We start from the raw sequence: 26,169 nt of genomic DNA, 5'->3' as shown, positions 1-26,169 counted from the left end.
GTCGAGGATGAAGAAGAGTGATTCGCTTTCCCAAAGTCAGGAAGTGATAAAATGCCGATCAGGAATGCATACCAGGATCCGACGACAGGTGATGCCTTCCCACTACATGTCTCCTGACAAGGACAGGCCAGAGTGTCCCCTCAACCATAGGACACTATGTGTTTGCCTTTCATACCTACTCCTGAAATGATAATGCTCTGTACGTTAAGATGGATAATTTCTCCCGTGTTGGACACTGCATTGAATTGCTTTACTCAAAAATTCATAATCAGCCTTGTTCTAGAATTGACCAGGAAAACTGTTTGGGTCAAAGTTAGGGTAGTGAACTGCCTGGTTTGCTCACAAATGAGGGGCAGCAGAAGTGAGACTCAGAGATGACACAGAGTGCAACGTAGGCAAGTCAACAAAGTGGTCACCTGGTTAGAGCTTTGACTAGTGTCTCCGTCTTTGACTCCGGGGGAACCTTGCATATTAATTGAGTGGAGTCAGGCAAGAAGCAGAAAGTGGGTGAATGGGTTAGTTTGTTTATGTGTGAGCCCTTCTCTGCCTTCCCTTTGTGGCAGCGATCACCCCAGGGAGGAGAGATATTCTTGTCGCCTCTCCATGCTCCAGCATCTTTCCTTTGCTTCCGAGTTCCCCATTAACAAGACCCTCCTCTGCCATCTCTGTTTCTCTCACAAAGGAGTCACTGACAGCTCTCCATTTGACTTCTCCATTCAGGTGTCCTTTTAGCCGCAATCAGCCCAACAACTGCACAACGTGAACATAACAGAGGTATTACACCCTCTCCTTTCCCGCACACGGAATATATTGGCTTTCCCACAGGTATCAAATGGGTCCCCTGGCAGTTCATGTACCTGGTAGACTTTTACCTCAAATGACATCTAGATGTTGCCATTGATGCTGTCCTTACAAGGTCCTATATCACCTGCGTGGACCAGCTTCTCAGGGCTTACCCCTGTGGTACACCATCCCTTGACCCCCACCCCTACTGACAGCATACCCACAGCCATGAGGGGGCCATCTCTAGACCAAGTCTGCATAGTCTAACTCAGCAGGGAGAGCAAATTGCTTTTCCAAAGAGCTGGTTGAGCCTCTTGGGAGTGTCTGGGATTATAGGAGGCTGAGAATCTTCATTATGCTTGGAGGAAGGACCTGAAAGCTGTAAAGAAGAAGAGGAAGGAGGACAGGTAGGGGTGAAAGGGTTCCTCAGGATGCGGGAGCCTTGGGAATCATGTATTTTCCTAGTGTTTATAGAGCGCAAGTTGTGGGCCAAGCACTTTAGAAATGTGAACTCATGGGCCCTCATAGCACTTCAGAGGGTGATGTTACTGTTTTCATCTTGATTGAACACTTTTGGAGACGGAAGCACCAGTGTGAGTCATTGTAGAAGCCGCCTGGCAGGTGTTTTATTGAATAGGTGCCTCCTGTGTCTGATGAGCTAGGTCCATCCTCGGGCAGGAGAACTGGCCTCTATTCTAGGTCTCTGTTCTCACACAGGGGAGCATCTTTCAAGAGACACAAAGAGATGTTTGATGAGTGGGCTTCTCAGTGACCCTATGTCCTTGATAATGTTTTCTGTAAGTTGCCTCTCTTTCTGACCGGTTGAAACAGGACATGCAACTACAGATGTCTGAGGGCTTCACATCTGTTCTTCAAAGAGCAAAACCCAAACATGCTCAGACTTCGGTGCTCATGGTTCCTTTCATTTTGGGGGGATGGAGGATGAGGATGGACCACAAGCACAGGAGCCCTGAGAAGAGCAACATGCGCATGGACTGGACTTGCCAGCGTCTCTAAATTTTCCCTCCTCCTGGTTGTAGTGAATCCTAAGTGTCGCCATGTCATTACCCAACCTTCAGGGAAGCTAACCTTCAAAGGCATGCCCAGAAGCCGGTGTTCCTGGACAATCGAGGCAGATCCATCTCATAGAATTGTTCTGGTAGTTCCCCGGCTCAGGTGAGTGCTCGTAATGCATGTTTATCCTTTGGAAGTGGCTGCGGTGTTCTAGGAAGGAGGGGATGTGTGCCTCTTCCAGCTTATCCTACAGCCCCAGTCCCAACTCCACTCCAATGGCCGAGTCATCTGACACAACATGCAACAAGGTTCTCACTTGCTGTGAGCAAGCTTTCCAGGCTGAGCTGCCTCCTCGGTGGAGACCCTCTCATGTTCTCAATCCTTCCTCAGCAGGCTTCTCCCTGCAATCACTTTCTCTAGGCAGGCAGCGTATGTACTTGATCCAGATCTGACTTTGTTTGCTGGGTCCACGAGGCTGGAGTCACTCCCTCATGTGCTGACACCCTCTGTGGAGCCAGGAGTGTGTCCTACCCACAGCAGCACCTCTGCTCTCTGCCCTGTGCTTGGGGACAGCTACTCACATTTCACAATTGACTATGAGCCCCAAGGCAGCCACAATGTCCCCTTGACTTCCTCCCTGATTGTTCACCATGCATTATCCCATGGAAACCTTATGGCCTCTTGGATACCCTATTCCTTTCTCCCTCCTCATATGAGATGGCTAATGTTGAAGTTTGAAGTCTAGATTTTGAAGGAGCGAATGAATGTAATGATAATAGCACAGAAGCAATTTCTAATACAGCAATGCTGCTGCTGCTGCTGTTGTTGTTGTTGTTGTTATTGTTGTTGTTAGGTGCTGTCCGGTTCTCTGACTCAGAGTGACCCATGTGCAACAGGAGGAAACACAGCCTGGTCCCGCGCCATCCTCACAATGGTTCTTGCGTGATGTTATTGAATCCCTTGTTGCAGCCACTATGCAGAAACACTGTGCAGTTCCATTTCAGGGACAGGGGTCACACTTTTAAGATGGGAGCTTCATGTGCCTCAACTGCACACTAAAGTCAAGAACCAATCACAATGAAGGATTGATTGGTCATTTGATGCAATTAGTCTGCCTAAGGCCTCTGCTACTCCTCATCTCTTCTAGGGCAAGAACTGAGACTTCATTGCTCAGCTGGTCTTTGTGGGAGGGGGCACCTTACATACAATTGTGTCAACATTTGATTTTGCGCCAAATCTTTTACCAAGTATTATAAATCTTAGTTTTTAAAAACTCTTGGTCAAGACCATGTTTGGGCCACAGGAGAGATGCAGATAGAGAAGTCCAGGGATGAATGAGATGGGCATTTCCTACATCCCCGTTTCTCTAGCTGTGGTCAGGATGAACTCTTTTTGGGGTTTCCGTACATGGCCCTTTGTCTGTTAATAGATTCACTGTGTATCTGATTGTCCTGGGAATCAAGTAATAAGTTGGAGCTGGACCAATAGCAAAAGGCCACAACGTGATGCTCTGAGGTTCACACATGTGGTCTCGGTAAACCCTCAAAGCTTCTGCTTCTGCTGGGGCACAGGAGTTATGGCGAGGACAAACGAATGAGGAGTGGGAAGGTCATGTAGTGAGGAGTAGATGGAAGACAGAGAGCACTGTGACCTCCCCAGGAGCGAAGGCTTCTCACCTGTAGCATCTACACTAGAGGAATATGGATGCTGTCATTCCTCACCATGAGCCGGAGAGGGCAGGTGTGACTGCTGGGCCAGGATGTCCATGACCTGCAGCCCCTGGGAGTTGAGTGCACAGAAATAGACTGAGTCACATCAGATGCTTTTACCTTAAAGCAACACAACACTGCATGGGCGATTCTCTCAAGGTTGAAACCTGAAACTCAGCCAGGTGCCTGCAAGCAACCCTCCTATCCTTGATCCCAGAGCCCTAGGATAGGCATCATGGGACACTGGAATGTCAACGGCATCTCAGTTCAAGGGACTTGTCTTAGGTCTGGGTTGACTGACATCTGCTCAGAACCAATAGACAGTCTTTCCCTTTTCCTTAACTGGCCTTTCAGTTTTAATTCGAGGATAGATGAAATGGGGCTTCCATTGAGTGCTGGAGGGGATTTCCAGAGGGAAGGCATTTTCAATAACCCCAACTGTCTTTTGCCTGATGAAACAGAATGAAGTGTTCTCAAGGTGAAGTGACGCTGCTTGATGGACCCTTTTATTATTCGCGTTCTTGTCATGACGGGAATTTAACCCATGTATCTTCTTCCAACCACTTGACCTTGGTGTATGACACGGGTGGTGAGGCTAAACCAGCTTCGTTCGAAGGCTGTTACCATACTTATTCAGCTGGTGAGTGGAGGGAAGGGGCGGGTTCTTCTGACGGTCCCTTCCTCAGTCATCATAGTTGTGCGATAATGTGGGATTGTCCAGTGCCGATGACGAGCACGGTTGTCAAGACTGAAGTTCGGAGTTTATTAATTAGATCTTGATCCTGGTATTGAGCACCATGCTACTAAGCTAGTGGCCTGGGTCATGTGAATGGGAATTGGGTGTCTCCTCTGGACTGGATTCGAGTGGCATGATCATGTAAGCAGGTCTGTCCTCTTGCGCTTAACTGTGGGAGCCGGGAGGGTGTGTCAGAAATGAGCTTGGGGAGACTGCCGTACATGTCCCCTACGATTGCAGTCCCCGTTGAAAGACCGGCCTGCGTCCCTCTTTTCCAGATGATGTCCTTATTTACTGCAGTGTGTAGCTGTGTGTTAGGAACAGTAGGTGAGCACTGACAAGCGTGGCCCACCTGGCCACGTCAATGATGGGGGTGAGGGGTCAGGGGGTGGTCTCAACTGGACTGCAACAGAGGACTGTGGACAGAGCTTCACTGGACCCGTTCTGTTGAGACCTCCCTTGAGAAGTTTGGAAATCACAGATTTCACACCAGTATCATCTTAATGGAGCCCCGGTGGTCGAGTGGGTTGTGAATTGGGCTGCTGACCAGAAAATCAGCTGTTGAAGCCCCCCAGCCGCTCCACAGCCCACACAGCTGCTTTCTCCTGCCGTCAGGAGCCTCGGCCATGCCCAGGAGCAACCCTGCTCTTGTCACTAGGTGCAGGTGTCTATGATATTTTCTTTTACGCTCTCTCCCCTTGCTGTCCCTTACAGAGTCAGCAGTGAGCACAGCTTCACCCACAGCAGAAATAGAAGCATCACACTGTCTTTATAAGTCACAGCATTCCATATTCTTAGGTTCAGGCTGAAGAAACCTAGGAACTAGATTTGGTGGCTTCAAACGCGACCAGGATGCAGTTTGAGCACAAAAGTGGGACCCAACCCGCATGCCATGCGTATCAAGCTGTAGGATTCAAGAAAGGGTTTTACTTTCATGAAGATAACATGGACTTTTAGGGACAGAGGGCCTGTCGTATCTCTGCATCCAGCTCTTCATTTCAAAGCGGAGCAAGCAGAAGATCCGCAACAGGCCCATGCGTCTTCCAAGTAGCCTAGACACTGTCCCCTGATAGCTCGCCCAGTGTTCTCTCGTTTTCCATTCATCTTAACATGAAGACCACCATTGAGTGACTACTTCTATTTTCCACTTTGTAGATATTCTGGTCCCCACAGAGGAACCCCTGACTGCACCAGCATATTCGACCGGAGGTAATGTTTTGTCTCATGGGATATCTTGGGCTCATTACCACTATACAAAGAGGTGTAGAGGGGAGAAGAAATGGGTGTGTTCAACTGCCAAGAGGGAACCTTCTGAAGTCCTCTGGCCAGAACCAGCCTCTCTTCCCCAGACTGTACACCTGAGATTGGGGGGGATTTCAAGGTAGGTTCTTGAAGTCTCCCGGGAGCTCCAAGGGGGAGGCTGCCCTTCTATCTCCAGGGGCTCCTGTTGTCCTTGCTCAGTGCCTTGAGTGGCCTTGCTCAGATGCTAGATCCTCATCTACCCAGAATGACTTCTGGTCAGGCTGGGCTGCTGGCTCCCAACTTCAGGTTCTAAATAAGCGGGTAGCCACCGGCTGGAGCAGCATCCTTCCCCACAGTCTTTCTCTGCATCCATCTCTTGCCCATCTGGCTCTTTCTTCACACAGAGAACTCATGGTCATCTGGACTGTTGGCATCAAAGAACAAGGTCTTTGGAAAGTTTTGTCCTAGGCCATGTACTCAGTAAAAGCCATGCTTACTGCCATCTGGTCCATGCTGACTTACGGAAACCCTACAGAACGAGGGAGAAGTCCTCCTGAGTTTCCGAGACTGTAATGGCTTACGGGCGTACAAAGCCCCGTCTTTCTCCCAAGGAGAGGGTGTTGGTTTGGAACTCCTGCTCCTTGTGGTGGCAGTGCAAAGTGTGACCACCACTCCACTGGGGCTCCAGTACAGGGACTAGGCATGACCACGCCAGGGCTCAACTTCAACCCACTATCCTGGGTTCAACACCAGACTCCTTTTCCTGCTCCTCTTGGCTACCATATGGAGGTCATTGTCTGCTTCTCAGCTTTGATCTCTGACCTCGGGCCATCTCAGTGACAGGCAAATTCTCCCTGGGATTCTATAGCTGTGTGAGGCAAGGAGTCCAGAATATATGTTCTGCCCAGAAATAGGGAAGAAGACACCATTGACATCAAAGATAAACATTTGTACAACCGAATCTCTGGAACATTGAGGCTCCAAGTGTCTCATTCCACATGAGCGCCTCATATGGGTGCCCCTCTGGCTTCTGGCATCTATCTGAGTGCTCAGCCCATGTCTGCTGCTCAGAAGGAAAGAGGAACCAAGCTTGCATATGTGTACCTTCTCACTTCCTCTCCCACCATACTCAGAGTGCCCCTGGAACCTCCACCTCCACCTCCACCACCTCCTTCACCTCCACCACCTCCACCCCCACATCAACTTACTCATCCTTGGTTGTGGCCGAAGCAATCCCTGTGATGCAGTGACTTAAGTGCTGGACTGCTGAAAACAAGGGGAGTAGTTAGTTCTTCTTGGAATAAAGACGTGGATATACTCTTTCGTGAAGATTACAGACTCGAAGAACCCTGTGGCCAGTGCTACTCTGTCCTTGAGAGCTCCTCTGGGTCAGAATCACTCAAGGTTATGGCCACTAGGAATTGGAATGGACTCAAAGTCCATGGTCAATAAGTCCTCCTCCCCTTCTGATGCTGCATTCTTCAACCTCTTGTGTTCTCTGCTTACCACATTGGGTGAATGCATCTACTGAAAGGGTATCGCCCCAACACACCTTTAGTGCTTCCAAATGACTCAGTAGACCCCTGCTCTTTGGCTGTCCATACACAGGTTTCACACGAACACAAGGAAGCGTTCTGGAATTCCTGCTCTTCACATTGCTACCACTGTTCGTGATCATCTACACGGTCTCCTCCCTCAGTAGCCGAGATTGTCCCCAGGGATCAAGAGAGCTTGCCCCCTCTCTTGTTCCTGCTCAAGCACTTGTCCTTTGCTCTCAAACTCCCCATGAACATTATCTCTTACCTTTGTTTCCTTGACACATGGTTTTAGTGGTAAACAAGCCAACAGCGGCAAGAGAAAGGTGTGCAGTATGATTTTACTCTTTCCCTCTCCTCGAATAGAGAATCTAGGCTGTTCGGTTGGCATGGAAAGACCCAGCAGGAAGGTCCTATACTCGGGAGCCATTTTGGTCCCAAAGAAAGTGGCATCTGAACTTTGCCGTCTATGTTCAGTCTTAGCCATGTCCCACCTCACCTCCACGGCCAACCCTCTCGAGGTTGTTTTGATGTTACACCCCACTGCCACCCACCCACGGACACCACCCCTATAGCATCAGGTATTCTCAGCTTGATCAGCAGGAAAACCAACTTGTGTTTCCAAAGAGCAGCTTGAACCTCTTGGAGTGCCTGGGCTTGTTGAGGCCTCCTTTGAGCCATGAGACTGATCCCAGGGCAGAAGAACTGGATCCGTTGCGATTTCTCTGAGCTGGCATTGAGGAGCATCTTCAAGGGGCACAACCAAGATGAATGTGTGGTTTGCTGCTCATCCACATTTCAATGTAGTTGATGATGAAGACAATTTAGTTGAAATGAAAATTGCTTGTCTTTTCGACTAGTAGAAAGTAAATGATACAACAGATGGGTGTGGGCTTCATAAAACTCCCCAAGAAGGGTGAAACAAGAAGGTTCTTTTTGTTTCTGGCTTACCAGACTTGATCCTTGCTGGTACCTTGCATTTGGGAAGATGGAGGGTCAGGAGTATCAACAATACAGGAGTCCCGGGAACAGCCAATCTCTCAGTGGCCGGCGGCTGTCCCAGAGCTCCTTAACTTCTTCTTCTTCTGTTTGTAGCCCTTGGGTGTGGAGGCCTGCTCACAAAGCCTTCTGGGAAGATAACCACCTCTAATGCGTTCAACCATGAATGCATGTGGACCATCCGGTTGGCCCCACCTCTGAAAATCTTGATGACTTTTCCTGAGCTCCGGTGAGTATGCAGGATGCAAGCTGTGGCTATTGGTACGGTTCCTGTTTTCTAGGAAGTACGGTATCTTTACATCTTCCAGTCTACCATCTAATCCCCACTCTCCCCTCACCACACTCCCAAATATTTGAAAACACAATTCAACATCTTCTCCCTTGCTGTGATAAACCTTTCTATGATTCACTAACTTGGGGTTAAAGTTTTATCTCCTTTTCAAAATCCTTCACTATCATGTTTTGGGGTCTGCTCCCTTTGAAGGACTCTTCACTGCTCTGAGGTGCCATCATGGTCTGGACACACAGACGGGAGTCATCCCACTCCTGCGCCGACACCATATGCTGGGCCTGGCGTGCATCCCACCCACATCAGGACCTCTGACTCTGCCCTCTGCCCACATTTCAGGATGCACTTTGAGAGGGAAGGCAGCCACCAAGACATCCTCTTTGATTTTTCACTCCTTTCTGCACCGTCTGTTGTCTCATGGAAAGCCGTATGTGGAATGTCAAGCATTCGTTTGCATGTACTCCATCCGCTGTCTCTTCCAATCTGGATGAATGATAACACAGAACACATTTCTAAGGCAGCCATGACATACAGCAATTCTATTTCAGAAAGAGTGTTCAAAACTTTTCATTAGGAACGTTGTTTGCATCAAGGCCATACCCAAATCAAGAACTTCTCACAGTGATGAATGAGTCAAGTTATTCCATTTGCCTGACTAAGGCCTCTGTCTCCTCCTGATTTGCTCCAGGACTGCAGCCCAGACCACATTACTCAGTTGGTCTTTGGGGCAAAGGACACCTTAGAGATAATTAGGATTTGTACCAAATATTTCCCCATGGATTATAAATCTTAGTTTTAAAAGCTCATGGATAAGAAGATTATGTTTGGGCCACAGGGGAGATGTAGACAAGAGAGGGCCAGAGATGAAAGAGATGTTGAAAGAGATGGCATTTCCTGGATCCCCCTTTCTCTGGCTGTTGGCAGGATGAAGTCTTTCTAAGATTTCTCTACAAGGCCCTTTGTCCATAATGCAGACTCATTTTTGATCCAATTGACCTCAGCATCAAGAAATAACTTGGAGGTGGTCCATAGCTAAAAAAAAATGGTATAAAGGGGGCTCCTATATGTGTCCTGGTATGATGTTCACACCCATTGACTTCTTAATCCCTTAGAGCCATTCTTCCTCTTCTGTGAGCACAAGGAGTTTTAGTGAACGCACAAGGCTGAGGGTGTGCAGACCGTGTCATGAGGTTAGATGGAAGACAGAGCGGTGGGGACATGGACCCAGGGGTGATATTTCCTACGTAAGTTATCTCCACACTACAAAGAGTTGGACGCTGTCTCTACTCACCTGAGTCAGAGAGGGCAGGTGGAACTGCTGGACTGTGTTTCCCAGCTTGCTGCCCCACCTGGGATATGAGGGGGCAGAAACCCCCCTGTCACTTTACAGCTTTTGACCCCGACACAAGGAGGCCCAAAGCAACCACCCATGGCATTGGTTGTTCTTCCCGGGAAGTAGGGACTGGAAACCCAACCATGTCCCTGAGAACACAATTCCTCTCCCCAAGTCCCAGAATCATGGGCTTGGCATCAGGGGACACTAAGTCATCACCAGGGTTCCAGTTGCATGAGGATGCCTTTTGTGTGGCTTCAATGGTTCTCAGGTGACTGTGTTCTGTTCAAAACCAATAGATTCTCCCGCCTTCATCCTCAACTAGCCTTTCCCTTTTCCCTGGGGAGCAGCGGAAGGGAGCTTCCCATCCATGCCAGAGGGAGACTCCTGGTGGGGAACAGTTGCCTATAACCCAAATCTGCCTTATCTTTGATTGTAGACTCAACTGTGAGACTGAAACTTTGCTCATCTTTAACTCCAATATGTTTGGGTACATTTGTGAACTAGACTCTACCACCTTCAGAATTCCTTCCAACTCCGTGAACATATTGTACAATGGCTCGCGGAACTTCTTCACTACGCTCTTTGAAGCATCTTACCATGGTATTTTAGAAGGTAAGTTGCAAGTTAGTCTTCGGATGGTCCCTTCCTAACACAAGGGGCCTGTACCTCTTGGTGTGACTGTTGAAATAAAGTTGCATTGAAGCTGCGCTCCATTACCCCTACTGAGGGAGAGACAGTATTTTTAGAGCCGACCCTCTTCATTTCTACCTACCCGGACTTTTGGAGATGATTGACCTCGAATTATCTCTATTTGCTACAGGCTAGCTTTCCTCCAGGTGACGGGCATATACCCCTAAGGAAACATAATGTTTTCTGTATTGCACATTACTGTAAGCCCTTTTGAATTTTCTAATGTAGGCGCACACACAAACACACACACATGATATATTAGCTACTTGCATTGACACGGTGGCTACAACAGTGGGCTGGAACATAGGAATAGTGAGGAGAGTGTGGATTTTCATTCTATGGGACATAGGGATGCTATGAGTTGGAACTCCGAGAGCAAGGCCACCCAACCACAGCAATGACAAAGGTTGTATGTATAATAGATAGACTGTGTATATATACATGTATATAAATATATAAACTCACCACATCCCGATGGCCCTCCACCTGTAGGTGCCCAACTCTATTTTCTGTCATCTCCAAGTGTTGACAAGAGATGGGTGGGTGGACATAGTTCAGGGAGGCTCCCTGAGCCAAACACAAATAAAGCCTACCACACAGTACAGATGAACATGCCAGCCGGGCCTATAACACACACACACACACACACACACACACACTCCTTTTTCTTTTTTTATTTGCTTCTGCCGGGCTGTTTGTTTAGACACTTGCAAGACTGCTCAAACTCACAGGCATTTTAGGGAGAGAAAACAAACCCTAGTGTGAACCTTTCTGGATTTTCTAACTGGCAAGGTGCAGCCACAATGATGTGGATGGAAGAAGTAGTAAAGCCCTCCTGGGCCCGGAGCTGCTTTGGCGAGACTTACTATCCCCTTAATATTAGGGCTTTAGTCCTTGATAAATGCACAAACCTTTTGGCCAGTTCACCAGCTATCTTGGGCCCTGAACGACTTTTGTCTGGGCCATCCAGTTGTAGCAACCTTGGAAGGTCCTTTGAGCTTTTCCTGTCCTGAAAGTGAATGTTCGGAGTCTGCTTGATGGGTGTGGCTGTAGTTTTCTAGGACAGGGGACATCTTCCATTCTTACAATGTAGCTGCCACCTGCCACCTGGTACATCTGAAACAGGCGACACTTTTATTCTTAATGAACACCCAGCAGCGGCTGCATGCCTCCTGCAGGACATTGTACTTTGCTGTGTGGCTTTCAAAATCCCTCCGTGACCAGCATCCTCCGTCTCTGTCCTGGGGGTGACTTGTGCCCGCAGCACCCTTCCTGTGTGCTTGAGTCACAGCAAGCTGCGTTTTCTGGAGACACAGCTGCCATGCCTTTGCTGACAAATTCACCTCGGCCTGGAACGTGTCCTACCCATACCAGCCCCTCTCCTCACCGCTCAGGAAGCTCCATTCCCCGGGCTGCCTTTCCTAGTCTTCCCGACGCCTCCTCCAGTGGACAGACCGCATTCTCCTTCTGGCTCCCTCTGGTGGCCCACACAAGTCTCTACGTTGAGCACCAAGCAGAATATTGCACGGGTTTCTTTCTTTGATTACTTCTCTTAGAATGGATCTCTATCTTCAGGGCTTAAACTATGTCTGGGGTAAGGAGTGGATGAATGAATCATTTGATGTGCAATGCAGCAAGATGTTACCTTATGCCTATGTCTGAGCAGTCTGCATAGACTGTTAACATGGGAACCATATTTCCATAGATTCCAGAGCAAAGGCAAACACAGCATACAAGGGTTGATGTGGACTCTGTGTTTCCAGCCTCCTGGCCTCTTCCGACCTGCCATAGGGCCAGGACTCCCACTAGGTTATCCAGGTGACCCCTGGAACGAGAGGCAACGTGACAGAATGTTCTGAGTCTCTGTCTGTTGCAAATTGTCTCTCATTGTTAGGGGTGGGGGCCATGCTGCACCATCTGTCGGGACAGCTCAGAGAGGTCACTGTGAAGCTATACTCCCTCCTAAGGGGACAGGTAGTGGGGGCTGTGAGTGACAGAGCAAGTCCTCTGCCTAACACTTGGAAAGGAGTCTCTGAAAAAAATTCAGATTTCTGAGTTTTGGCCACTGCTTCTCACAGGACCTACATTTATAAAGAAGCGGCGGAGTTTTATCAAATGCTTTAGTCTTTTGTCTCTCTGGAGTCTACCAGACAGAGCAAAACTAGCCTGACTAGAAGTTCCTACCAAGCTAAGCAAAGCAACCTGTGTGTTGCATACATTTGGGGGCCTGAACGCCATCAACGAGGAGCGCGTGCCCTCATCTAACACACACCCTTTCAGCAAAATGAGAGGTTCAGAGTTTCCCCGCCAAAGACCCCACGTGGACTCCTGCCCCTTGAAAGATAAGTGACTGAGAGGGAACAGTGCTTTTGTCCTTAGGAAATCAGTCACATTACCGATTCTTTGACTCCTGATTGGGGAGAACATGCCTACATGAATATCATCAAAAGACTCATGTTTGAGACTCCCGTTATGAGTCCAACTCCCCCAGCCTTGTCGGAATCTAGAATCCTGCTCCTCTCCTCCTGATCTCCCTCCACATTCATCGAAAGGTGTGCAAGGTCTCTTTGCCCACTTTCTTTTCTTTGACATCAGGGGGGTGAAAGAGGGGTTGCACCTTCTCAGCTGCATTTGATGAGAGCTCGAGACAGAGAACAAAGCCAAGCATCTCCCATGTTTACTGAAGATCTTCTTGGAAGACAGGGCGATTCTTTGGGCAATGCAACAAGGCCCTGGGGGATAATGGTTTATTGCATGATTTTTTGTTTCTTTTAGATCACTCCAAATTCTCTCTGCCTTCCTGTCCTGTCACTGGATCAAGGACCCTGAAGCGTCGTCCAGCATAGAATCTCGCAGAGAGCAGGGACTTGGGGTGCTGACTCCAGAGATCCCCAGTGCGCTTTTGTGAGCCCAGCTGAAACCCCCAGTGGTTTGATTCAACATCTCCTCCCCTTGGGCCATATGGGCACCTGGCGCCCAGATAACTGTAATAAAGCAGCTACCCCACCATGTGAGCCACGTGAACACTGTCCTTGTCCACTGCGTGTGACAGTCATGCTGAGACTCGGGTCTATGAAGCTGCAGTAGAATGATGAAGGAACCTTTGCACTGTTGTGAGAATGACCAACCGTGACACGGAGACAGGAAGTGAGCTTGTGCGGGTGGAGAAATGGTGCTAAGAGAAGGTTGCCGCCAACCTTGAAGTTGTGAAACAAACACAACCAAAGGGCACACATGGCAGCACAATCTAGGCAGCCCCATGTGGGCTCTCAACCTACAGGTCACCTGGGATCTGGTGACAGCAGAGGGAAGGGCAGCCAGCAAATCCACCCTCCCACTCAGCTCCCTGGGATATCCCACTCAGCAATGTTGCAGGCCTGCTGTTCCCCATGGCCGCTCTAAAGAGCTCAATGGTGGAAACGTGCACTCCCATAAGTTATATTAAGAGAGAGTGTCGGGAAAATGCCAAATGCCTGCCTTCCTCAGGCTGACTGCATTTCACTCCTACCCTTGTCAGAGGTCAATGTCATCTCAGGCATCCGGTGGGTATATTCCGCAGTGGGCTGCGATTGTGCCTCTCCTCCCTGCTCCACACTTAGAGGCATCGTGTGACAGCCTTCCATTGGCCTTAATGGGAGTGTTTCCATCACAAAAATCATGCTACCGATCGAGGCTCCATCCCCCATGGCGCCTGCTCTCTCATTTCCCTGACACACCTGTGCTCACAGTTCACCAGGACAGGGACAAATCCACCAAGACCCTTTTGCAGACGCTCCACCATTCGTCTCTATTTTGCAATGCAACCCATGACATTAGATCAAGGAGCCCCAGGGCACAGTGGTTAAGTGCTTGCTGCTAACCTACAGGTCCCTGGTGTGAACCCGCCCACTGCTCTGTGGGAGAAAGATAAGGCGATGGGATTATTCCATAAGGATTTACCGCCTTGGAATCCCCGTGCGGCCTTCTACTCCGAATGAAGGACGTCGTGAACAACAATTGAGCCAGCTAATGCATGGACTCAGGGTCACTTGCCGGTTACCTGACTCTGCTCCCGGGGCAGGTCTCGGCTCCCTGCCTGGCCATTGTCTCCCCTTGGTGACTGTTTCAAATCTTCCATGCCAGCACCAGAGACTCGGCCCCTCCCCATCCGCTTAGACCTCTCCGGCCTCGGTCTGGTGCTTGCAGTCCAATGCATTGGATCCCTCTCAGTCGGTCCCAGGGGACCCTGGAGGCTTGGTCTAGAGGGGGGGACAGGGGCAGCTGTGAGGACAGGCGGGACAGCAGGGATCATGGGAAGTCTGAAATCTTGAGCCCTTGGGACCCTGAGCTTCTCTGACTCTGGCGATCCAAGGCTCACCCACAGCCCTAGGATGCCTCTCTGCGGGAACGATTCTCTGAGCCTTCATCTGTGGGGTTCCCCAGTTTCCTGATCCACCAAGGTCTTGCCTGCTCATCTTAGCAACCCCTCTTGCTCTCAGACTAGCTCAGGGGGCAAGAGTTGGCATTGCCAGCACCGTTTGCCGGAGCTCTCCTCCTTCTACTGTACGTGACCCAAGCCCCCAGAATCTGCCTTCTGTCCCACCTCCCAGGAAACTCACTGTCTCCTTGCATCCCACCCCACCCCTTTGTTCCTCTCGAGCTCTCGGGTCTTACTTGTCAATCCATTCTTCCTGGAGGCCACATGCACACAGAATCCCAGAGGTCCCGTCTGAGATACATAGATCCCAGGTCCCTATGAAGGCTGTTCTTTCCCAAGACACGTCTGGACATAACACCCAAAGCCAGAGGACACAGGTTCCCGGACACATGGAGGTCGGCTTCTGCCACTGGGAAGCTCCGGCATGGACACCATTGACACGGCCGTACTCCTGCCTCTCCCCCACTTTCATCTTGCACTTCCCTCTTTAGCTGGGTGAAAACTTTCCAAGGGCTCTGGGAGAATGATCTCTCTGTTCCCTGGAAGGTTCTGGAAGCCACAGGGCATTCCTTCTGACAGCACACCCTACCTGTCTACTCGTGTGCTTAATTGGAAGTGATCGAATGCCGTGATGAGCCTCTGTGATACACTCACCCCCGAACTCCAAACTCGTTTGTAAAAACCTTCTGGATTCAGTGTCCTCTACCCTAATGCAAAGCTCAGATTTGTTCTGCAGGCCTAATCACGCATTTATAGAAGGTCAGATGAGAAATTCCATCTGGAAAACGCTCTGGTGCCAACCATGTTTGACTCATGGTTGCATGAATGTCTGGAGTAGTGGACACACTTGGTCCCAGGGCTTGGCCTGTGGGTCTTGGGACAGCTAGGCTGCCCGCCTTCCTCCCCTCCACCCCAGCTGATCCCATAATGTGTGTACTCCAGACAGACAGAGGAAGGTGCTGCTGTTAGTTATTAGATGCTAGGTGGGGCCTCAAAGGCAACCTATGCAGAGCAGAAGGGAACATTGTCCAGTCCTGGGCCAGCCTCACCACTGTGGTTATGTTTGAGCCCATTGTTGCAGCCACGGTGTCCATCCATCTCTTGGAGAATGATGTCCTTCTCCAAGGACTGGTAACATGTCCAAAGAATGTGAGAAGTAGGTGCACCACCCTCACTTCTTCCAAGACAGAGCTCATTGTTCTTCTAGCAGCGTGTGGTGTTTTCCATAGTCTTCGCCTGGATCATAATTCAAATGCATCAATTATTTTTCGGTCTTCATTGGTCAATGTCCAACTTTCACACACCCATGGGTGATTGAAAATACCATCACAGGGTCCAGGCACATCTCCAAGTGACAGCCTTGCTCTTGACCGCTGAAAAGAGGCCTTTTGCTACAGATTTGGTATTCTGTCAAATCCTACAGTCTTGTTTCTGGCTAATCCTTCAACGGAGCTTGGACGTTGTTCTTAGTATTATTGATTCACGATTATATCCTACCTTGTCAAATGGTTGAATGCTGACCAGTTCTTTTGGTAAAGTGACTCTGTGTATTCCTTCCATCTCCTTTTGATGCTTCCTGGGTAGTTCAATATTTTGCCCATAGAATCTTTCAATACTGCAACTTGAAGCTTGCCTTTTTCTTCAGTTCTTTCACCTTGAAATATGCTGTGTGTATTCTTTTTGGACTTGCTAACTCCAGGCATTTGCACATTTCACTATTACACGTTGCTTTGTCTTCTTGAGCTGCCCTTTGACATTTTCTGTTCATCCTTTGACTTCATCATCTCTTCCCTCTGCGTTAGCTGCACTCTGCTAAGAGCAAGTTCTAGAGTCTCTTCTGCATCCACCTCGCTCTTTTCTTTCCTGTCTTCTTAGTGTCCTTTTGTTTTCTTCATGTCTGATGCTCTCATGTCATCATCTCATCAGGTATTCTGTTGTTAGTGTCCCAAGACTCAATTCTAGTCTTGCGATGTTCTCTAAGTTCATATGGCATATACTCAAGGTCATGTTTTGGGCTCCCATGAACTTAGTTTCGTTTTCTTCATCCTCAACCTCAACTGACGTATAAGCAATTGATAATGTGTCTCACAGTCAACCCCGGCCTGGTTCTGGCTGCTGATCTTTAGCTTCTCTGTCTTTGCTTCCCTCAGTTATGATTAATTTGATTCCTGTGCTGTTGGGTACCTTCAATTCCATCTTCCCGGAACCAGCGTCTGAGTGTACGGAGGCTGGTGTCTGAGAGCTCTGGTGTTGGGTTCTCCTGGTTTCAAAGGTAGGTTAGCTACTGGGGGGGGGGGGGGGTGTTCCTCTTCCCCAGCACGAAATTCACCAAGACTGGGATCATGACCAAGAAGACTCCCACAAACACAAAGGTGGCAGTGCTGGGAGAGTGTCCCTGGAAGCCAGTCTGATCCTCCCCGCCAGCCACTACCAAAGTGGGGAGAGAGCAGAGCTCAGCAATGGCTTGAGATGGGAAAGACCCAGTGTTACGGTGGCAGCTGTGGGAGCTCTTGTCTGGTTGGCGTGTCCAGAGAAAGAAGAGATCCCAAGAGGAAAACCCCAGAGGGCCATGTCAGCTGGGTCAGGCCTGTGATCACGGAGAACCAGGCTGATGGCCAGAGAGAGACTTGGGGCATTTTAGTCTAAATGGGAAATTATTATAAGCAGCCCTGGTAAGAGGAAGCCAGGACTAAGCCATTGAGGGAAGTGAGTGAAATAGGGCAGGGGGATGTGAGGACAACCACCCCATCTGCACCTTCACTCCGGCCCCCCTTTTCTGCTGTCCCTTCCCCTAGAGCTCCTCCCCAATGGGAAACCCCACACGGCAGGCTGACCTGGAGATAGTGCAGGTTTGGTTCTGGCCCACTGGAGTGAAGTGGATATAGGAAATAAAGCTTGTCAGAGGTCTGGGTCTCCCCGTATAGTGAAAGCTAGGATTACACTATACTGTGGTCTGTTAAAGGGACCATGTGGTAAAGTATGTTAAGCATTGGGCGGTCAACTGAAGTTGTGTGGTTCAACCCCACCAGCTCCTCCCTGGGAGAAATGGGCACAGTCTGTATCCAGAAAGGCTCACAAGTGCAGAAGCACTGTGGGGCAGCACCACTGTGTGCCACGGGGTTGCTATGAGTCGGACGGGCTCTAGGACAGTGGGTGGGTAGTTTATAAAGCGTCTGATAATATTGTGAGAAGGACTGGCAATGACATGGCGGCACAAAGTGAGCACGTGATCTTGGGAAATTGGCATCAATCGCCTCGCTCACGGCAGGATCACCAGAAACCTTCTATGTGTAAGAAGGCAGCATCTGGGAAGTACAACAACAACAGGAAGTGCAAACAAAAGAGGTCTGTCTGTGGCTTTTGTGAATTAGGTGAAGGTCATCAATTTTACTTCAACTCTCCATACACATCTCTGCTTAGCACCTCTGTTTAAAACCTGGGGAAACCATGTCTGGAGATTTGAAGGTCTCTCTACTGGTCCCCTGAAGAGTACCTATAAAACTACGATTAGATCCCACATGATTGAAGATTGAACTCCAATCACTCCCTCGTGTTTGGTGGAAAGCTGTGTGGATCTAACCCCAGTTTTTAACCAGTTTGATCGCAGAGATGAGTCTCTGTTCATTTAGGATATAATCTAAGATGTAGCACTCATGAGCTTCAAGAGATAAAAGCCACAGAGTGTTACTGACTGTGTGCGAGAGGAGGACCTGGCTGAGTTTGAGCTACTGGACAATGGGCTTCACCAGAAGCCCCAGTCCCCAAGCCTTTTGGTTTACTTATGCTTGAGCCATCCGATAAAGGTCCAACTTCCTTCCATTGAGACGCTTCTAACCCACTCGGGATTAGATCGTAAAGTGGAAGGGTGAAGTCCTTGGGCTATGGTGGTACCCTCCAGGTGTCCGCACACAAGGCGAGGGAGGCATCAGAATGACAGGTTTCAGCCTGAATGTACAGATCCTAGTTCAAGACCACGCAGTATATGGAGAGGATGTATAAAAGGAGATGCTCAGGTTGAAATCACCATTCTGGATCTCCTTGACCTCAATGGAGCCACCATGTCAGCCCAGGTGTCCTGCCGAATTCTGCAGCTGACAGAAATGTTCCGTTCCTTCTGCCCTTTGTTGATGATTCGTGCTTTGAGAAGTTGATATCGTTGTCTGCCTAGGAGAGGCAGGCAGGAGAGAAGAGTCCGGCCGATGCCACTCGGGCAGAAACCCCACTGCTGATATGGGTGAAACAAGAGGGAGGGGCTTGACAACATCCCCCAGAGCCTCCCAGCGCCACACAAAGATGGCGCACGCCTATTGTCATGGCTCCCGTTACTGACCTGAGCTGAACGCCCAGCATAACTAGCAAGCTCCCTTCCTCTCCCCTGCCCCACTTCCTCTCCCTTACCACGGAGACCCCAGGGCGGGCAGTTGTTGGGAGACCCTCTCCCTGCATACCTGCAGTTACAGAACTCTGCGCATTTGAGAAGAAACAGCTTAGTGAGAAGATGAACGTGATCTTACACTTCTGATCCCTTCTTCCCCCTTCTCAGATACAAGTCCTGCTCCCTCAGAGGAGAGCCTGGGGCAGGGCCAGCCTGCCTGCAGGGGGCGAGAGTCCCAGGCTGGGCCACTGCTCATCCCCAGGCCCTGTGGCGGTCTCTGACTCAGAGAAAACACACTGCCTGCTCTACCTCTGGATTTCCTCAGCACAGCCAGGTTCACTTGACATTGGAGCCCACATGTCATTTCAATAGACCCTACGAATCTTGTCCTCCCAGGCACCTCTTGGGGACTTTAAACCACTTGGGGGAGATCGAGGCAAGACCATACACACAATTCCCTCATTAACCCTTTAACTTCTGAAGCCGAGTTTACAAGTGGCCCAGTGCCTTTCCTGGGGGCCTGTGGAGGTGTATAAACGCGCTGACTCAGTTCCGGCGACGTTTGGAAGTGGTAGGGCTGCCACTCTGTGTCACATAATGTAAACAGATTCCAGTAGCGAAAAGGTTACAAAGGGCACTCTGGGCTGTACTGTCAGCAATCATACCCAGCGGCAGTGCTAGTTCACATTTTTAGAGGGAAGCCATTACGATTGTGCATCACATTTGTCAGCTGCCCAACATTGTGTTTTTTATTAGTCACTTTGTTATATTTTCCGGTGGCAGCATAAGAGGTAAGTGAAAACTAGTAGGAGGAAAGCGCTGGCAAGTTTCGGGTGAAAAGGAATAATTTTAGTTTTATAAATACATAAAATAAAATAAATAAATAAAAGCAATTACATAGTGTTTTAATTATCCTATCCATATTCCCGAATCCTCACTTCAAAATCTAAATTTAACAAAATTTGTAAATGTGATGATGTGGCCTGCATGAATCTTGCCTGCTGCGCCAAATGGCCCGCGTTTTACTTGAGTTTGACACCCTTGAGCTGTAGGTTCCCCTGAGTTGGAATTGACTCGATGGAAATGAGTTTGGGGTGTGGGTTTGTGTTTTGGGTGTTGTTTTGGTTTTGGTGTTTGATACAAGACTTTGCATTGTTATCAACTCCAGGCGAGGCCTATATCTGCTAAGGTTTCCATTTCCCCATCTGTAAGAAGGAGATCATAGTAAGTGTTCTGCTTATGACAACCACGGGACAAAAGTTGTCCTAGGATTCTCACACGCTACAAAAAGAGAAACAATTAGCACCATTGATTGAACCAACGTCAGTGGACAGGGACTGAGGGGCGGATCCTGAACGAATGCCTCGAGTCAAATGAGCGGGCTGACACCGGGAACTCTGGGCTTCGTGAAAGGCTGGAATGATCACCTAGAATTATAGACTAGATAGTGGCCGTTGTTTTAAGACCTTAAGTTTGGGGGAATTTATGTCACAGCAGATGACTGATATGGGTGCCAGTGGGAATAAACCCAGGGTGGGGTGGGCGGGGAGGGGAGGGGGAAATGATGCTCTGGGAATTGATAGGAGTGGGAAGTAAGAACTAAGAACTGCCTGGAAGTGGGGATACGCTGCAGCTCGGTGCTGCCTTCAGGGGCCCCTGGAGATCCAGCAGAGGAAGTCCGGATCTGACCCCGGGCTGCGAAGAAGTCTGGGCAGAGCTCGAAGGAGTAAGAAGAGCCAGGCACCTGGTTACCCCAGGGAATAAATAAACTTTAATAATCACGAGAAACCGTTTTGCCCTTGTTTCTGGGCAGGCAGGCCTTCATCACATCATTGGGGCGGGTTCCCCGAGATATAAAATCCTGATTCATTAGCATCAGATCCCCAGGGAAATCGGAAGAGTGGAACAGGCACCGGTTCGTTAGGCCAGTGATGCACCGCTCCGGTTTTCTGGTGGGGAGCAGGGATCTCCGTTCATTCACATTACAGGGGACACATTTTTTGGGTTCTTCTGACTTGAAAGTGACCTTCAATTTTATTTCTTGTCTTCCTGTGGGTTTGTCCCCTGTCTTTTTCTTTTCCTGTTGCTCAGCAGCCTCTGTGGGATTCGCGCCCCGGTTCTCATCCGTGCCTCGGGCTTTGTCTTTTGCCAATGGGTCCAGGCGTGCTCGTGACGAATACGTAGAGTCCCCGAACCTTTCAGGGTAGTGTGAAAACTGTCCGCTGCCCAGGACTCGAGCGAAGCGCATCCTTTCTATGTGCTTGTCGATGTTGGTTCTTTCTCGGGGTGGCATGGTCAGCTCCCCTGGAGGCACCACCACCTTTGCTGTCCATATTTTTTCCGAGGGTCCACAGATAGAACAAGGAAAGAAACTCTGTGTTTTGTACGTCTTTGCCTGTTTGTAGTCTGAGGACAACAACTTTAGCTCCTTCAGCATCTTCCGTTCTTCCTCTTGCTTACGAGCCAGAAACCTTCTTGCTGAGATTGTGTGGGTACCACCTAGGTGCTGGACATTGGGGGGGCTTGTTAAAATCTCAATCACTCAGGGATGGGGGCACCCACAGAAAGAAACCGTCTTGAGCTAGCTCTCCCTCCACTGCTGAGTGTGTTAGGTCTTCCATGCAGAGAGAGCGAGAGTGAGAAAGAATGAATCTTGGGTGTCAGATTAAGCCTGTCTTCAAATCAAATCCTGACTCGACTCCCTACTTTCAATGGGCTCAAAAGAACTGCCTTGCCAAAAAATAATATAAGTAAATAAATAGAATTAAAATTGCTTCACGGAGGTGGAGGGGGGAAACCCCTCCAGATTCCTTACCCCATCAGATCTAAATTTTGGTCTCAGTGGCTTTTAAAAGGAGGCAAAGTCAAGTGGACTTGGAGTCTTTAAGGACGAGTTCATGTCAAACATTAAAAGAAAGAATTGTCTCCTCTTTGCAGGGGCATTGTAAGGGCCCAAAGAAGAAGTTTTCATCATTTGCTATCCCTTACAGGTGTACAAGGGAGCCTCAAAGAGTTCGTGGGAAAAGGGATTTCAATGGTACAGGAATTTTTCCATGACCCCTTATATTCCTAATGGGGAACATTTAAATAAGGGATTCCTAGGTCTGCAAGTGTTGGCTCCCCTGGTCCATTGGAGAGGATTGTCAGTAGTTTTTAAACCTCTGGCTCCCCCTAGCGACACTGCCTGGAGTTCAGTGGCCTCTGCCTGCTTGTAAACTCAGAGCACTTACTTAAACCACACTAAACTCACTGCCAGGATGTCGATGTCCACTCATAGTGACCCAAGAAGAAAGCCCCATCCTTCTCCTGCAGGGCATCTGATGGTTTCGAACTGCCAACCTTGCCGATTGCAGCCCAACGAGGAACTTCTACACCACCAGGACTCCTCAGAGCACTTACTAGGATCTCTTTTTCCAAGGGGGAGTATTTCCCCAGGGCAATGCGTGGGTCTGGTTTGTAGAACTGGGTCCAAATCCTGGGTGGCAGAGAGGTGGGTACATTAGAAAGGACTTCCTCGCTTCTCCACATAGGGTGAGAAACCTCACAAAGCGAAACTCTCTCTGAGACTTTGCAACCCTGTGAGGAAGGGTTTCCAGTCACCAGACTGGGCCCACTACATGGCTGCTTTCTGCTATCGAAGGAACGAACGGAAGCCGGGATTAGACTCACCACAGCTGGGAAACTGGGTATTGGTCCTCCTGATGAAACAGGGAGCCTTTACCCTGGAAGGGATGTCTCCCATCGAGTATTCTGACTGACTTTCCATTCTTCTTGTTTGACTTCTCCTCCTCGGTCTTCTTCTCTTCCGCCCCTGCATCTTGTTTGGGGCTCCCAGTGTTCCAACAGCCATAATCCCCCATTCCTTGATCATATTCGACCATAGGCTAGGGTGGGAGATGCTAATGCCTGGAGTTTGCTTCTTGGTCAATTTCATGGGACCCCAAGAGACAGTCACAGATGTTTCTTGCATCACAACTGGCCCAGTTAGGGGCTATTGTGAGGTCTGAGTTTAAGGCACCAAAGGACTCCCGGAACAAAATGGATGATACCTGCCGTCATGCTTTTGAAAGGGAGCCACGTAATGACCGGCACTGGACTGCAGGATGGATAGAGAACAGCTGTCAGATGATTGGGCCATGTCACCACCTCTTTCAAGCCCATGAGCGCTTGTCAGTCGTTATAAGGATGAAGGTTCAGCCTGCTGATGGCCCCTCCCATATTTGTCTACCTCTCCAATCTTAGCTTCCTAGGCACCAGCCATCCACTCCAGCTGCTTCAAAATAATGATACTTGGCACCAGAGACTTTCATCCTTAAAAAAAAAAAAAAGGCTTAATGCAGGTGAAAAATGAGGCTGACCTCCACCAACGCTAACGCGACGTGAAGCTGAAGGGCAAGAGAAAGAAAGGATCAAGACCAAGCTTGCACCCCCAGAGAGGCTCCCGCTGAGAACGGTCTCTACCGTGCACCCAGCCCCAGCCCTCCCCATCAGCCCCCGCTGATTTCCTTCAAGCACCTACAGCAGCTGTTCTCAGTGGGGGTGCGTTGGCACTCACTCAGGGAGCTTCATAAACTGCTGGTGCTTGGGTTCCACCTCTGGAAACTGAGTGCAGTAAGTCCGGAGAGACGCCCGGGTATCAAGATGTTTGGAGGCTTCTGACCTGAAAGCCGCGTTAGAACCACTGCCTTCCGGCACTTCTAGCTGCCCTGCTTAGTGTCTGCTTGCTCCTCCCACTGGAATGGAAGATACAGAAGATCCCTAACACATAAAAAATAAAACAACTAAAGCTCACTGCCTGCCGTTGAATTGATTCCGACTCACAGTGACCCAACAGGACAGCGCAGAACTGCCCCTGAGGGTTTCTGAGTTTATAACTCTTTACAGGACTAGAACCCTCCTGCTTCTCCCCACTCACACGTAGAAGATCAAACATGGAAGGTGAGTTAGTTAATTGTGCCAGCCTGGCCGATAATCACATGTGGTGCTGGTTGAAAGGCGGAGGGATAAATGGGTGGTGAAGCCTCGCCTTTCTAGTTCTCGGGTCTCTTGTTTTGTGATGGTTGCATCGGGTGCAGCTGCCTTAGCAGTTCCCTGCTTCAGCTTGCAAGATGGATTTCCTACAAGACATCCCCAAGGAGAAGCCGCATGGATCTATCCCGATGCAGCCCTGGGTGCTGGAGCAGCCATGTGGAGACCCCTGCCAGTGCTGAGATGCTTACACGTTCACTGACTCAGCTTTCCTCCTGCAGTCGGCATCATTGCCTCTGTTTTGTGAGGTGAAGGACTTTGTGGACTGGTGTTGGGTATGGGTTAATGTTGGACTTGTGGGCTTGGGCAGCATTGGGTTGGGATGTTTTCGTGATGCACATTTTCTTTGCATAAAACTCTCTCTTATACGTGAGTTGCTGTGGATTTGTTTCTCCAAAGTACCTAGACTAATACAGAAGGGATGATAAATCCAGGGTGCGGTGTAGCACTGATGAGCCACAGAACTGTCCTCTAGTTCTTTACTATTTCCTCCCCTTACTGCTATGGTTTTTATTTGTTTTACCTCAGTAATCATTAGATTTGCGTGTGTTCATTTGCATATTTAAGATCATTCCGTATGTGAAAGCCAGGATAGATAACCCTTCAGAAACAGTAACAGGAGCAATGGTTCCCTGAGTGTATGGAAAGGGGGTGTGGGGAGGATAAAGAACTGATAGTATTGATGACTATATAACCCTAATCTATGGGACTGCACAACAGAATTGTATGTGAATGGATATATTGGATTGTATAAGATATGGAAAAAATAAATAAAACAACTATTACAGGGGGAAAATAATACATAAGGGTTGGGGGTAGGGTGAGGGAGTGGGGATAAAGGGGAGTTGATATCAAGGAGTTCAAGAAGAAAGAAAATGTTTGGAAACCAATTGTGGTAGCATTGTACAGTAGCAATTGTACGATACCGCTTGATGTGATTAAACTATGGAATGTTATGATATCTGTAAGAGCTCCCAGTAAAATGATTGAACTATATATATATATTTGTCAACGCAATTTAAACAACAACAAACCACCCTTTCCTTAGCCAAAATAGCACTACAAAGTGAAGGCCTGCAGGCCTTGGGGGTCCACAGGGGTGATAGGGGAGGAGGCAAAACAAACCTCAGGTCCAGTCAGCAGACAACTCTTGGCTTGGTTTCTGCTCAGGTAGCTGGTTAGATCCGGCGAGATCGCAGTACTGTGGGCAGGAGGTGAGGAGGCTCCTGTGGGCATGAGGGACATTTCGAGGTCAAAGACAATCCTCAGACAGGGCAAGAGGACACAGAAGAGGGCTTTGACCTGATACGGGAGGGAGCTCTGGCTACTTTAAGGTTCTTTCTCCGCCACCTGTAGATTTTAAAAGGTCTCGCCATCTGTCTCTTCCAGAGGGGAGCTGCCTCTAGATTTCATGCTTCCGGCTCAGTGTGTCTACCGGCCTGATGGTCAGCCTGAGCGTTGACCGCTGCAGACTGGCCTGGGCCTCTGGTTACATTTGGGCTGTGAGAGGGACGGGAAAAGAAAAGACTTCTCCGGGACTGGCACCTTAGGATCACCTTAGAGACCCCCCAGCGGGGAGTGAATCTCAAGGAAGCCATGAGGTCATGTGCTCTCCCCTCCTGGTGAGTCCATCCACTGCCAACTTGGGGGGGGGGTACGCATATGATGATACTGCTTCTGTGGGAAAGCTGGGGATACTGCCATTGCCCCCCAAAGATGCCCCACGGAGCACAAGAAATTCTCTAACCACCATTAGTCTACTGCTGCGTATAGAGATTCACCTTGCATTTTTCTCCATTGCAAAGTATCCTTTTCAGGGTTAAACTGAAGTCCTTGTGTACGTAGTATAAGGGTTAAGCTCTGAACTGGTAGCTGAACAGCTGACAGTTCAAACACACCCAGAAACACCTCCGGGAGGAGGTCCGACCCTGGAAAATCCAACAGAACGGAATTCTGTTCGGCAGCATGGCACGTCGCCAAGGGTCTGCACCAACGCTCTGCTTCTTCGTTTGTGTC

At 49.2% G+C, this 26,169-nt stretch overlaps 2 protein-coding genes across 2 annotated transcripts; one reads left to right on the top strand and one right to left on the bottom strand.

Annotated features, from left to right (window-relative positions):
* The first annotated feature begins 726 nt into the window (after nt 1–726).
* Nucleotides 727–13,268, top strand: LOC123521804 (deleted in malignant brain tumors 1 protein-like). The gene is made up of 7 exons (XM_045291303.1): nt 727–774; nt 1,824–1,959; nt 3,968–4,146; nt 5,398–5,451; nt 8,115–8,247; nt 10,080–10,255; nt 13,109–13,268. The coding sequence occupies exons 2-7, from the start codon at nt 1,883–1,885 to the stop codon at nt 13,177–13,179; spliced, it is 690 nt and encodes a 229-aa protein (XP_045147238.1). The 5' UTR covers nt 727–774; nt 1,824–1,882; the 3' UTR covers nt 13,180–13,268.
* Nucleotides 13,269–20,896: 7,628 nt separating this feature from the next.
* CUNH10orf120 (chromosome unknown C10orf120 homolog) lies at nt 20,897–23,006 on the bottom strand. The gene is made up of 3 exons (XM_045291395.1): nt 22,885–23,006; nt 22,525–22,600; nt 20,897–21,631 (listed from the first exon to the last, which is right to left on the bottom strand). Exons 1-3 carry the CDS (start codon nt 23,004–23,006, stop codon nt 20,897–20,899), a joined length of 933 nt encoding a protein of 310 aa, XP_045147330.1.
* Nucleotides 23,007–26,169: the final 3,163 nt, after the last annotated feature.

This window comes from Echinops telfairi, unplaced genomic scaffold (genome assembly GCF_000313985.2).
Source record: "Echinops telfairi isolate 266 unplaced genomic scaffold, ASM31398v2 ScPeMD7_70;HRSCAF=299, whole genome shotgun sequence".
Classification (NCBI taxonomy): Eukaryota; Metazoa; Chordata; class Mammalia; order Afrosoricida; family Tenrecidae; genus Echinops; species Echinops telfairi.
Note: the sequence above shows the minus strand (reverse complement) of the source record. Positions and strands in the feature narration are given on the sequence as shown.